Raw genomic sequence first — 15,282 nt, forward strand, 5'->3', positions numbered from 1 at the left:
GGCAGGACTGAAAAGGGACACGTCGGGGTGTGGTTTCTGAGGTGACAGCAATGTGTTACCTCTAAGGTGGTAGTTTCATCACTGCTCACGTGTATAAGCATTCATTACAACCACATCCGCGTTTTTATTAACCTTTCAAGACGTGTGTTGTACATATGTATATACTGGTTATACACAACCAATGAACAGGTTAAAAAGTGAAGTGAAGTGAAAGTGAAGTGGCTCAGTCATGTCCAACTCTTTGCGACCCGTGGACTGTAGCCCACCAAGCTCCTCCATCCATGGGATTCTCCAGGCAAGAATACTGGAGTGGGTTGCCATTTCCTTCTCCAGGGGAATCTTCCCGACCCAGGGATCGAACCCAGTCTCCCACATTGCAGGCAGACACTTTAAACTCTGCACCACCAGGGAAGCCCGTAAATACAATAATCCAAGTACTAACATCAAAGATTTCAAGGGAGGAAAGGAAGCTAGGTTGAAAGAAGAAGAGGGAGGAGGCGGGAGAGCAGGGGCGAAAGGGGTGGCCTTACAGACGTCTCCTGCCACCTACAGATACCCAGGCATTATGGGACTTTTCCCTGGGCCTCCAAAGAAGGGAAGACTGGAACTCGGCCCTACTAGAAATCAGACCAGACCAGAACCAGAATTCAAGTTCTCTGCCAAGAGGAGGTGATCAGTCTCCAATCCTCAGCTCAGGCCGAGGGCCCTTCAACCAGATTCCTATGTCCAGGACGCAGGAAAGTAAAGGAAAAAGTAAAGGAAAGACCATTTTCCAATAAATCTCAAACAAAAGTTTTACATGACAGAGTCTGTTGAACTGCCTGGCTCAAAAGTGTGTAATCCAATTTGCTTTAACACCTGAGCACAAGAAAACCCACTGTGTCTGCTGGCACTAAGGCACGCAGCTATTTGGGAAACATCAGGGTGCTTCCAAACCTTCGGCCACTGAAACTGAAGGCTACACACCTGAAACCTTTTCTTTAAAAATGCTCTAGAGTTCCAGAAAAACATCTATTTCTGCTTTATTGACTATGCCAAAGCCTTTGACTATGTGGATCACAACAAACCGTGGAAAATTCTGAAAGAGATGGGAACACCACATCACCTGACCTGCCTCTTAAGAAACCTATATGCAGGTCAGGAAGCAACAGTTAGAACTGGACATGGAACAACAGACTGGTTCCAAATAGGAAAAGGAGTACATCAAGGCTGTATATTGTCACCCTGCTTATTTCACTTATATGCAGAGTACATCATGAGAAACACTGGGCTGGAAGAAGCACAAGCTGGAATCAAGACTGCCGGGAGATATATCAATAACCTCAGATATGCAGATGACACCACCCTTATGGCAGAAAGTGAAGAGGACCTAAAAAGCCTCTTGATGAAGGTGAAAGAGGAGAGTAAAAAAGTTGGCTTAAAGCTCAACATTCAGAAAACGAAGATCATGGCCTCTGGTCCCATCACTTCATGGGAAATAGATGGAGAAACAGTGTCAGACTTTAGTTTTGGGGACTCCAAAATCACTACAGATGGTGACTGCAGCCATGAAATTAAAAGATGCTTACTCCTTGGAAGGAAAGTTATGACCAACCTAGACAGCATATTCAAAAGCAGGGACATTGCTTTGCCAACAAAGGTCCGTCTAGTCAAGGCTATGGTTTTTCCAGTGGTCATGTATGGATGTGAGAGTTGGACTCTGAAGAAAGCTGAGTGCCGAAGAATTGATGGCTTTTGAACTGTGGTGTTGGAGAAGACTCTAGAGAGTCCCTTAGACTGCAAGGAGATCCAACCAGTCCGTTCTAAAGGAGATCAGTCCTGGGTGTTCACTGGAAGGACTGATACTGAAGCTGAAACTCCAGTACTTTGGCCACCTCATGCAAAGAGTTGACTCACTGGAAAAGACCCTGATGCTGGGAGGGATTGAGGGCTGGAGGAGAAGGAGACGACAGAGGATGAGATGGCTGGATGGCATCACCAACTCGATGGACTCTGGGAGTTGGTGATGCACAGGGAGGCCTGGTGTGCTGCGATTCATGGGGTCACAGAGAATCGGACACAACTGAGCAGCTGAACTGAACTGAACGCTGTTTACAGGTTACTACAGTACCGTTGAGACACTTCATGGTGATAAACAGGATGACTGACTGACTGACTGTGTGTGTGCTCAGTCATGTCTGACTCTTTGAGACTCCATGGACTACCCCGCCAGGCCCCCTGTCCACAGATTATCCAGACATGAACACCGGAGTGAGTTTGCTATTTCCTTCTCCAGGGGATCTTCCCAGCCTAGGGATTGAATCCCTGCAGGTCCTGCATTAGCAAGTGGGTTCTTTACCACTGAGCCACCTAGGAAGCATGATAAAGAAGATACCGCATATCAAAGACAGGCTAATGATAAAAAAATCTTTAATGGTCTAAATTTTTATTTTGGCAACACCTTTTCTAGGGAAGGAAATAACCTCATAAGGTATGTCCAGATATAGCTAAAACATGACAAAATTGTTCCAATACTTAAATTAAGAGATTTTGAAAATCCTATATAATTCCCACCTGAAGAAGTAACGAAAATGAAAAGCAATCCAAAAAGGAAGGAATAGATGCATATGCATAGTTGGCTCACTTTGCTGTACAGCAGAAACTAACACAACATCGTAAAAAGGAACTAAACTCCAATAACAATTAATTTTAAAAAAAGCATTATGTGGCTAGGGGTATTATAAACTAACAACATCATCTCTAACTCTACTTAATGAAGACAATCAGGTGAAATAACCTGAGAAAAGTTATTAAGCTGGTGACTTTAAAATCTCTGAATTGTGGTCAAGAGCTTTCCCTATTATTCATGTAAGTCCTATTACTTACTGTGTGTTCTTCCATGCTTTTAATGCTATAGGAGGTCACTTCCTTGTTGCTTCTGTAACATCAGTGAAGGCATAAAACGAGATCTCAAGATTAGAGACATTTGTTTTCTCTAAATCTAAAAGTGGGTCATCTGTGTGTCTGCACCTGAGTATGTATTCACACACACACAAACACACATAGGACTGTGAATACATCAATTCAAAGCCCAGAACTTTTCACTGTAATTATTACCACCACTCACACCCTAGCACTCACCTCTTAAACACTTAACTGAATGTGTAATATGATACATTAATATGTGCCAAGCAGTCTTTCAGGCATCGATTATACAGTGAACAAAAAGAAAGTAATACTCTTTGCCCTTGTGGAATTTATGCTTTAGTGGAAGAAACAGATACGAAAAAAGACACATGTATAAGATATAAAGTATGTCAGTAGTAAAAAGTGCTCATGAAAACAAGAATGAAACAGAGAAGCAGGATGTGAAATGCTGGCGTCATGCTGAAACTTAGCTAGGGTGGCCAGGGTTCAATAAGGAAGAGAAAGCAAGGAAACCATTCACAAGACTACCTGGGGCAGAGCTTTCCTGGCAGGTGAACAGCAAGTGCAATGGCATCGAAGCAAGAGTATACTTACTTAGAGCCTTGAAGGAAATGCAAAGAGACCAGTGTGCCTGGAGCAGAGGGGTGAGAGGCTAAGTAAGCAATAAATTATGCCGAGGTGATAAATTAAGATTGATAAAAAGGGATGAAGTCTGAATTTCCTAATGGACCACAAAAGGCAGATGCCAAAAAGAAGAACAGAGGATTAACTCTAAAGCCTAAGCAACTGGAAGAAGAGAACTGTTATTCAGGGAGATGGGGAAGACTGCTGGCTGATTAGAGAAGGGTATGTCCGCTCAGTTTTAGACACGCAGAGTTTGCAGGGCCTATGTGGAGATGCAAGTGGGCAGCTACCTACACAGTGTAGAGCCCAGTGAGGGAGACAGTGCTGGAGACACGTATTTAGACATTCTCGTCGTACAGAGGGGCACTGAAAACCAAAACAGCGGATGAAATCACCAAGGGAGTGAGTGCAGATGAGAAGAGAAGAGGACTAAGCATGAAGCCTGCGCCACAACCTACACCAACACTGAGAAGCTGGGCAAATGACCAGGACGCAGGAGGAGAGGATGAGAGAAAACAGTCAGAAAGACAGGAGGAGAAACAGGCCACCAGGTCCAGGAAACCAAGCGAGCAGAATGCTTCAGAAGGAGCGAGTGATCAGCTGGAGAAAGGATTGAGAGAAGGTTTTTTTCCCTGAGATGGGAGAATAACCGTCTATGCTACTTGCAATGATGTGATACAGGACAAACTAAGGCGAAGCTGACTCGGGAATCCCAGAGGCCAGCACTGACTGCGCAGTCATCAGGAGCAGAGGACTAGCCTGTGCTATCCGTGACCAGCTCTACTGGACAGCCTGGACAACCACACTTAGGTAGAGAAGACCGTTTTTTTTACATTTTCAGTCATCCACTACCAAAGATGTCATGGCATTTTCCAAACGTTCTAATGAGAACCAACAAAACCAAAGTATAGTTTGAAATCTAAGGAAACCTCAACATGGTGTCTTACGCTGGGATCTAAGAGCTGTTGAGAGGGCTTACAGGTAGTCTCTGGAACCTATGGACTTTATTATTTTTTTAAACTTTATCGTAATAAGCATTTTGAAATTGGTTTGCTGGTTTGACACCACAACGGTGCTCAATTTAAACTTAGAATGACTGAGGACAGGGGACAGGACACTTGGTGTTTAAACTTCCACATTCTGAGTTAGCAGTGAAAAACAGTTCCAAACTGCTAAATGCAAAGAACAGCTAAATAAAGAAACAGAGACCTCAAGATTCAAAAGTCAAAAAAACTTCCTAAAAAAGCTACACTGTTGCTATAAACAAAAAAGCCTAACAGGTGACAGGGAAACTCTTGCAAACCTAGCAACATCACTTGTGCAAAAGGGGAAAGTGGTAACATTCACTAAAACTCTAAAAAGGTTTATTCTGGATTTAGATTCCCAGTGAGAAATCCCTAGGAGAAATAAAAACAGACGACTGTTCTATACAATGAAATAAAGATTTAGCCAAAAAAAAGAAATGAATACACCATGGGGCTTCCCTGGTGGCTCAGACAGTAAAGAACCTAACTGTGATCCAGGAGACCTGGGTTCGATCCCTGGGTCGGGAAGATCCCCTGGAGAAGAGAATGACACCCCACTCCAGTACTCTTGCCTGGAGAACCCCATGGACAGAGAAGCCTGGCGGGCACAGTCTGTGGGGTTGCAAAGAGTCAGACACAACGGAGCGACTAACACTTTCACTTTTTTTCACTTTTTATACACGGGTGAATTCCAAAAACATTCCAAGTGAAAGAAGCCAGACACAAAAAATTACACATTGTATCATCCCATTTATACGAAATGTCTAGAGACGGAAAGTAGATTAATGGCTACTGAGCGTGGGGTGAGGGAGGAAGGGAGATTGTTATTGGATATGGGTTCCTTTTTCAGAAAATGAAAACGCTCTAAGATTAGCTTATGGTGCTGGCTGTACCTTTTCTGTAAATAGTAATAAAAATCATTCAACTGTACGTTTTACACAGGTGCCCTTCATGGTATATAAATTATATCTCAATAAAGCTGTTAAAAAAAAAAAAAAGCAGGGGACTTCTTTGGAGGTTCGGTGGTAAAGTATCCACCTGCCAATGCAGGAGACACAGGTTTGATCCGTGATGAGGGAAGATCCCACATGCTGTGGGGCAACTGAGCCCGTGCTCTGGAACCTGAGCTGCAGCTACTGAGCCCGCATGTCGCAGCTGCTAAAGCCCTAAAGCCCGTGCTCCCCAACAAGAAAAGCCACACGACAGGCTCAAGCATCGCAACTACAGAGCAGCTCTCGCGGTAACGAAGACCCAGCACAGACGAAATTAAATGAATAAATAAGCATTAGAAGAAAAAAAAGTGTTGGATAATGAACAAGGGCCTACTGTAGACCACACGGAACTCTGGCCCAATGTTATGTGGCAGCCTGGATGGGAGGGGAGTTTGGGGGAAAATGGATACAAGTATACGTATGGCTGAGTCCCTTCGCTGTCCACTTCAAACCATCACGACATTGTTAACTGGCGATGTGCTGTGCTTAGTCGCTCAGCTGTGGCCGATTCTTTGCAGCCCGCCAGGCTCCTCTGTCCATGGGGATTCTCCAGACAAGAATGCTGGAGTGGGCTGCCACTTCTTTCTCCAGGTAACCTTCCTGATGCAGGGACTGAACCTGTGTCTCCAGCATTGCAGGCAGATTCTTTACCACTGAGCCAGCAGGGAAGCCCGTGTGGTAACTAACCACCATAATTTGCTCCTGACTTCTAGGTATTTCCTATTTAGATGTTGGAACATTTTTATTAACTCAAGCTTTTACTGTATCTATCACATACATGTTTCTGAACTACTAGCTTCACCTCACATAATAAAGAAATCAGACTGAGAAAAAAAAAACATTTTCATCCAAACCACCACCAGTAACAGAGAATCAAGCAGTAAAGAATTCCAACAATTTTATGCAAGTTATGTAAAACAGAACACACTTATGCAAAACTCACCTTTACTAGCAAGACTGTGTGGTTCATTTCTACCCAAAGCAACATAGAAAGAAGAACTAACATAAATAGTTTAAGCAGGCTCACTTTTGTAACGGAATGAGAGAAAAAATAAGGATGTGGTTACAAGCACCACTCACTCAGGGAAATAAGAAAGTACCAACGTTATATCTGCATTTTACCATCCTAAGCAAGCACTTTACCTCCCCTCTTTTGGGTGCAACAGTTTTAAAATGGCCTATCCCTCTCACTACATCTAATCCAGCATAAGAAAACACACACGATCTACCATAAAGGCAAAGAAGCCTTCCTTCCCTTCTAAAAGCTGAACTGTTACAAGAAAATGGCAGAATTCAGGTTTAGCTGCTAACGCCAACTACTATGAAAATCCTACTGAAATGGATTTGAATGACTGAGTACGGTCGTCCCGTGAACAAACTCTATAGGTAAATGTTTCCTCTGTTCTATATACTTCCTCCCGTTACTTCCTTCAAGAATTATTTCCTGATTCACTCTGTGCTACTCAGCTTACTTTTTTATTCTACGTCTGCATACAATCCAAGTACTATTTACCTGCACGGTGCTTTGCAAAGCCCCACGATTTTGAAGTGTTTGTGTTTCCTCAACAGAATCAGACTTAAGAAGAAAATCTACGTGTTCCAATCCTTCTACACAAAGCAAAGTACACACACAGGCAGTCCCAATGCTTCCAAACAGGCAATTTACCCTCTGGAGACGTGAAACAAGTTCCGAAGACAATGTCCTCCTTCACAAAGGAGTTCAGATGCATCCCACGGGCTCATCTGTTCTTCCACCACACTGTGAGCGCGCACACCAGCTGTGCACACTCTCCAGTCACTTCCCTGCTCAAAACTGCCTCGGACCTCTCACTGCCTACCAAACAGTCAAACACAGCTTCTCACACGTGCACTTCCTAGCTCTCCCAAACACTCCCCACACCTCTGCCTACACTTCTACCCCTCAGCAGCAAATCTCTCTACACAATTGGCGCTCCCCCGACCCTAGCTGTACATGTCAATCATTAGGTTGCCATAGGGTACAGACACTACGAGAGGTCCCTGTGGATAAAGATTTTCTAGTCTGAATATTCAGTGAATAAAACTTTAGTTCCCATCAGTCACCACCAGCACCACCAATTCAGTCTAGTAAGGAAGATATTGGTTTGTACATTAGTTATCGTGGTACTGTAACAAGACAGGAAGTAGACAGTAAGCTAATAACCGATAGTGGGTAAACCAAACCTGAAGGGCATGAAAAATCAGTACTGTGGATGCAACTTACCAGAAAGCCTATTTGGGATATACAGGGGTAGAGACAGGGGGAAAGAAGTGAATAAAAGAAATTTAATTTGTTCTAGTTTTAATGATGAAAATTAGTCTGGCGTTCAGAGTGAGTTCTAGAGTTCAGAAAGCAGGGTTTTGCCTGCATTAGCTAGGGCAACAAGGAAGGGCAGCTTGTGGCTCTAGGGCTGGGGAGGGGACAGCATGGTTGACGGAGAGAAGAGGGCCTGGCTCCTCAGCTCTCCCAGTTTCAGGATCCCCAAGGTTTTGCCTCCTAGGAGCCGAGGACGCCCTTTCCTTCCCTGTGTTTCCTGGTGCCTTACTCCCCTTCCCGCGTCTCGCCATCCACTCCCAGTATCGCTGCCCCCTCTCAGCGCTGGTCTCACTGCTGCCACACCTGCCTCGCTCCTCCTATGCCCCACGGAAGTGAGAGGTTCGGTGGGCCACAAGCGCCCAACTTCTGAATCCCTTCTCTGATCGAGCACATGCCCTGGCCTGGAGGGCCACCCTCTCCATACTTCACACGTGAGAACACTCAAGTTTGCTTTTTGCAACATCGGACATTATTTCACTCTGATTCTATTTACTTATTTTTTCAATGGAAAAAGGAAAAAAAAAAAACATTTATTATGGGAAAAAGAAAACCTTAAATAATTTTAAATAATTAAATCGAAAAACTTTAAAAATGCCCATAACGAAAGTTTTGGTTTGGCAAAGAACATACTGTTGTTCCTCAGCACAAGACAACTTAGGCTTTGTTTGTATTTTATTGGAGTATAGCTGATTTACAACAATTTTTTAAAGAGTAGATAATACATGTATATTATACTTAACTACAGAGGCACAAAGGAGTATGCAGAGAAAAGTGAAGTGAGGGGAAAGAGGGTCTCCTTCCCGAGACAACCATCACATCTCTGTTTACCACGGCTAAAACAAGACTGCTCTCCATGGAAACAGAGGGGCTAAAACAAGACTGCTCTCCATGGAAACAGAGGGGCTCAGCCACACTCTGCTTCAGGGTTTGCGTTTTGGGGGTAGAGGTGACCTGTGAACAAGACAGGCGTGTACATGTCTCTGACAAAACACAGCATGCGTTCTGAAGAACACGGTCTTTCCCGAAGACTGGAGACACAACTTGGACACCACGTGGTGCTGTGAACAGAAAGGGCATGGCTTCTGGCTCTTCACAGGCCCGCCTGCACAAGCCAGTTCTGACATCCCTCATCTTGGGAAACATCACTTAACCTGTGAGCTGCAGCTTTCTTGGCCATGAAGTAAGTATAGATGTTTCATTCTTTGATTTCTCTGTGTCTTCACCTTTGTCCTCACTTTCCTTGTGGAATGGTTTCATCTAACTGCGTCTAGATTATTATCATTTTTTAAAACTTTAATGTATACCCAAATGCCTAGTGAAAAAAATGAGTGACAACAGCAAGATAAGAGGCTTTCGTTTTCAGAACTGAAGACTGACGATTACCTTTTGTTCCTCTCTTTCGGTCGCATGGTGACACTTTTCAATCCTCCAGTGCCTCAAGAAATCTCGAAGATATCCAAAGAGAGTGAGGACGCCATACCCCACGTAAGTGAGCACAGCAACCAGCATTGGTGTTTCTTCAAAACCTTCATTGAAGGGTCTTTTATACAGTCCTCCATTTTGTGTAACATGATGTACCTGAAAGGGAAGTGAAAAATGTTTATTTCAGTCATGGTAAGAAAAAGATGACTACTTAAAATCTGAGTCTGGATGTGCAACCTTCAGAATTCTCTAAGTAATTGTCAAAAAAAAAAAAAAATCCAAACATCCATTAAGTTCTAAGCAGGGCATAAATCTTTTCAATGGAAATAAATTTCAAGTTATATCTACTTCAGATGAACAGCAAAGAGAAACAAAGAAAGGACTGTCTAAGAAAAACGCTTAACACTGATTTCTATCGTTTTATTTTACGAAAGAGATCCTAAAATGGTATAGTTGGAGAATGCATAATTTCCTTTGTTCTAATGAAGAAAACAGAAATGGACAAAGAGAAAGCCTGTTCTGAAAACAGCATATTAGCTTACAAATAATCAAAAGTAAATTCAGTTTTAGAATAAAATAAAACATTCATAAATGTTTTACTAGCTTATATTCTTAAAGTCATCAAGCCACAGCATTTCAAATAATTATCACCATGAGGCCCTATGAAAACACATAGTTTATACTGGCCTTTGTTGTTAGTGCTAATACAAATAAATTATGTGCGGAGTAAAATGCTTACATAAGAGTGATCCAGCAGTCTATAAAGCAAAAAGAAAGTGAAATCTAACACAAGGGGAAAAACTGTGAGCGTGATCAGTAACAGTCCTGAAATCATTTCTGTTCTCCTTCATCCTGACCTAGTGACTCTTTCCAAACACTCTAAGATTATGCCTAGCTTCCTTTTTTAGGGATATCCAAAATTTAACACAAAAACAACAAGGTACTATACTTTTGATCCCATAGGTGAAAACTTTTTACTCTCTGTTCAATTTTAATGGAAATGTTGCTTTAGAGTAAATTTCCAGTGAAGTAGTTTGTATGTACTTTTAATCTTAACTCTGAAACAACCAACTGCTGTGAGGATGGTCAATCACAATTTCAGTTCAGTTCAGTCGCTCAGTTGTGTCCGACTCTTTGCGACCCCAGGGACTGCAGCACGCTAGGCTTCCCTCTCCATCACAATTTATAATCACAGTTTACCAGGAACATATATTTTCAATTTTCATATATTTTCAATTTCAACTGTACTCAAGAAGAATTCCAAAGGAATAGAAGACTCTTTCCTGGCCTCTCAGGCAACCTGATCCAAGGACTAAATATATTTTAGATTTCTGTATCCTGGGAATGTTAGCTTGAGAAAGCTACTAGAATGCTGCAAGTCAGAACAGTTTGGGAAGAAATTACTGTATTTGATGAAGGAAAGACATTTGCATAGGCAAGATACATGGAATCTGTTGGTACTAATTCAATTTGATGCCTAAAGAACTTCTGAAAACTATTCATAAAACTGACTTAGGTCTTTATCAATCTCTTCCCCAGAGATGGAAGTCTGTGTTAACATCTAGTGCATAGTAAACTTTTATGCAGGAGCAAAGCTGTAATGTGTCTAGAACAAAATAGTTAAAAATAAGTCAATATTTGAAGATTAAAAAATTGTTTAAAAGTAATAACATGTAAGCAAGCTATTAAGCTGGACAAAGCAAAATCAAGATCACTTAAAACACAAGAAAAATAACATCCTGATCCTTAAAAAAAAAAAAAAAAAACTATAAAAATACTCTGCCGTAAGAACACTGTGTTTGAATACCAGTACCTAACTCATCTTTTAACTCTGAAATTGTTTAAACTGTTTTTTCTCAATAGAACATACAAATAAAAAGGCAATTTTCAGAGCTCCTATGTCTCTAACAAATGTGTGGAGATACATATGCCAGGAATGCTGTGGGTGGATCTCTTTAAAAAAGATATTTGCCTTTATTTTCAGACACACCCAAACCAGCAAGACCATGTAAATTTACACAGTTGACTGAATTGAGCAGGAAGTAGGACGTTTAATCCTTAGTTTGCTTTGAAATATTGTGTGATTCTCTCATAGCTTCATTTAATAAAATTAAATGCATTTTAATGCATTTAACTGAGATTCAACTGTGAAACAACTTCTATAATGTGGCCTCAGTCAAAGCACATGTCTGTGAGTCGCTCAGTTGTGCCCAAGTCTTTGTGACCCCAAGGACTGTAGCCTGCCAGGCTCCTCTGTCCATGGGATTCTCCAGGCAAGATTATTAAGGCAAGAATACTGGAGTGGGTCACCAGTTCCTTGTCCAGGGGATCTTCCCAACCCACGGATCCAACCGGGGTCTCCCACATTGCAGGCAGATTTCTTTACCATCTGAATGCTAAATCTGAACCCTGATGTGATTCAAATAAAAATAATGGTGTTATCACCCTATATGTATATAATATTCCATAAGGGAAAGCACCAGATTTCTGTTCACTGTACAACTAGCACTCAGAATAGGATTTATTAAGTGCTAACAACATTCAGAAAACTAAGATCATGGCCTCTGGTCCCATCACTTCATGGGAAATAGATGGGGAAACAGTGGAAACAGTGGCTGACTTTATTTTTTGAGGCTCCAAAATCACTGCAGATGGTGACTGCAGCCATGAAATTAAAAGACACTTGCTCCTTGGAAGAAAAGTTATGACCAATCTAGACAGCATACTAAAAAGCAGAGACATTACTTTGCCAACAAAGGTTCATCTAGTCATAGCTATGGCTTTTCCAATGGTCATGTATGGATGTGAGAGTTGGACTATAAAGAAAGCTGAGTGCCGAAGCACTGATGCTTTAGAACTGTGGTGTTGGAGAAGACTTGAAAGTCCCTTGGACTAGAAGGAGATCTAACCAGTCCATCCTAAAGGAAATCAACTCTGAATATTCATTGGACTGACGCTGAGGCTGAAACGCCAATACTTTAGCTATCTGATGCAAAGAACTGACTCATTTGAAAAGACCCTGATGCTGGGAAAGATTGAAGGTGGGAGGAGAAGAGGACAACAGAGGATGAGATGGTCGGATGGCATCACCGACTCAATGGATATGAGTCTGAGTAAACTCTGGGAGTTGGTGATGGACAGGGAGGCCTGGTGTACTGCAGTCCATGGGGTCACAAAGAGTCGGACATGACTGAGTGACTGAACTCAACTGAACAAACAGTAAGTACTCAATAATGTTTCCTTCTGGGAATTCCCTGGCGGTCCAGTGGTTAGGACTCTTGTGTTTTCACTGCCATGGGTATGGATTCAATTCCTGGTTGGGAAACTAAGATCCCACAAGCCAAGGGGGAAGTGGCCTTTTATTACCATTTGTATTACAGAAAGTTGGCACCTTGTAGGAGCTCAACAAATATCTGTAAATGAAAATGCACATTATGCTCTTTGCTCTGAACGGGGATTGCCCAATTAATGTTACGACATCCCTAGAACTCAGATCTGACACTTTCTAGTCTCAACTGAACTGGAGATCAAGTTCACTCTAAACAAACACAGGCTATAAGCCCTTACAGGGTTATTTCATATTCTGGATTCACCACGCAAGAGGGCTCCTAAGAGACCTTTCAATCGTTGTAACTTGATAATTATATTGACAACAAGGCAATAAATAAATTAGCATTTTACTCCCTCCAGGTTAAAAAATTTTACATTGAGCAGATCAGAGTGTGACGCTGTTAGTACTCATCATCAAGGGAAATTTAAGAATGCCAGTGAATAGCAAGATACATTTGCTTGAATGGTAATATTTTTTTCCTAAAATAAAAAAGGCAAATAAAAAATTTTTAAGTCAAGACCTTAAGTACACACCATAAAACATGATGAAGCCTCTTGATGAAAGTGAAAGAGAAGAGTGAAAACATCAAGCTTCTTGATGAAAGTGAAAGAGGAGAGTGAAAAAGTTGGTGTAAAACGCAACATTCAGAAAACTAAGATCATGGCATCTGGTCATCACTTCATGGTAAACAGATGGGGAAACAATGGGAACAGTGACAGACTTTATTTTCTTGGGCTCCAAAATCACTGCAGTGAAATTAAAAGACACTTGCTCCTTGGAAGAAAAGCTATGACCAACCTAGACAGCATATTAAAAAGCAGAGATATTACTTTGACAACAAAAGTCCATCTAGTCAAGGCTATGGTTTTTCCAGTAGTCGTGTATGGATGAGAGAGTTGGACTATAAAGAAAACTGAGCACCGAAAAATTGATGCTTTTGAACTGTGGTGTTGGAGAAAACTCTTGAGAGTCCCTTGGACTGCAAGGAGATCAAACCAGTCCATCCTAAAGGAAATCAGTCCTGAATATTCTTTAGAAAGACTATGCTGAAGCTGAAATTCCAGTACTTTGGCCATCTGATGCGGAGAACTGACTCGTTTGAAAAGACCCTGGTGCTTGACTGAAAGACTGAAGGTAGAAGGAGAGGGGACGACAGAGGATGAGATGGCTGGATGGCATCACCAGCTCAACATGAGCCTGAGTAACCTCTGGGAGTTGGTGATGGACAGGGAGGCCTGGCGTGCTGCAGTCCATGGGGTCGCAGTGTCAGACACAACTGAGCGACTGAACTGGAAAAACATGACTTTCAGAACAGAGGTGCCTGGTGGGCTACAGTCTGTGGGATCACAAAGAGCTGGATGTGACTGACAGACAGCACACTCAGGAGGGCCTTGGGCTGAGTGCTAGCGTCTCTGCCCCCATTCAGATGTTAAAAGCCTAAGCCTTTCTGTGGGAAGGTGTCTGAAGGCAGGGGCCTTTGGGGGATAAATCTGTTTAGGTCCCAAAGGTGGGGCCCTTTTGATGTGACTGTGTTCAGTTGTGTCCAACTCTTTGTGACCCCATGGACTGTAGCCCACCAGGCTCCTCTGTCCACGGGGTTTTCCAGCCAAGAATACTGGAGCAGGTTGCCATTTCCTCCTCCAGGGGATCTTTCCAGACCAGGGAACTAACCCGAGACTCTTGCATCTCCTGCACTGGCAGGTGGGTTCTTTACCACTGTGCCACCTGGGAGGCCCTTGATGTGACTGTTGTTGTTTAGTCACTAAGTCATGTCTGACTCTTTAGCAACCCCATGGACTGTAGCTTGCTAGGCTCCTGTCCATGGGATTTCTCAGTAATCCCAAGAATACTGGAGTAGGTTGCCATTTCCTTCTCCAGGGGATCGTCCCAACCCAAGGATCAAACCTGCATCTTCTGCGTTGGCAGGCAGATTTTTTACCACCAGGGAAGTCCATCTGATCTTAGAAGAAGAGCAGGCAGAGATCTCCACTGAGGAAAGGCCACGTGAGCAAGTGTTCAGTGCATATTCTAAAAACAAAGACACCCTCTTACTTAACTGCAGGACAATTATCAAAATCAGGAAATTGTTAGAATACTAATATGGACTTTATTTAGATTTTGCTAATTGTCCTAGGAGTGTCTTTTGTAGCAAAAGGAAGATTTGGAAAATGTATTGCATTCTCTCTTTCCTTTCAGAAAAGAAAAAAAAAAAAGGTGGGGGGGGGGTTTGGGGGGGTGGTTTCATTGTAAAATAACTAGAAGGAATAAACCTGAGCAGAGGTTTCAAGAATCCCATAAAAGCAAACAAAGCAACTATGCAATGAAGCAATAATGAGGAAGTAATTATTGGAAAATGGAACCTTACGTTTGTGATATAAACACAAAATCACAGCAGCATGATTTCTTTTAAAGCAAACACACACGTTCCCACTCAGCGTGACAGCAGGGTCACAGGACCTGCCTTATCACCACAGAACGTGTCCACCTGGAGGAGAGCTTGGGACGGATATTACTTCAAAAACTAAAGTTCAATATGAACCACCCATTATGCCTCAGCCATCAAAGGACTGTTATGTCTTTTCTTTCAAATGAACCCCATTCATTTCCAGCGATATGCTGGGTTGTTCCTTAAAAATCAGTTCTGCT

General features: G+C 42.4%; 1 protein-coding gene across 1 annotated transcript in view; it reads right to left on the reverse strand.

The window, feature by feature from the left end:
- The window catches only part of SPTLC2 (serine palmitoyltransferase long chain base subunit 2), a 99,898-nt gene that overhangs the window by 63,330 nt on the left and 21,286 nt on the right, over nt 1-15,282 (reverse strand). The window contains exon 2 of the mRNA XM_069597186.1: nt 9,267-9,461. Within this exon, the coding sequence (XP_069453287.1) occupies nt 9,267-9,461 (195 nt within the window). The remainder of the gene's footprint in view (nt 1-9,266; nt 9,462-15,282) is intronic.

Source organism: Ovis canadensis, chromosome 7 (genome assembly GCF_042477335.2).
Source record: "Ovis canadensis isolate MfBH-ARS-UI-01 breed Bighorn chromosome 7, ARS-UI_OviCan_v2, whole genome shotgun sequence".
NCBI lineage: Eukaryota > Metazoa > Chordata > Mammalia > Artiodactyla > Bovidae > Ovis > Ovis canadensis.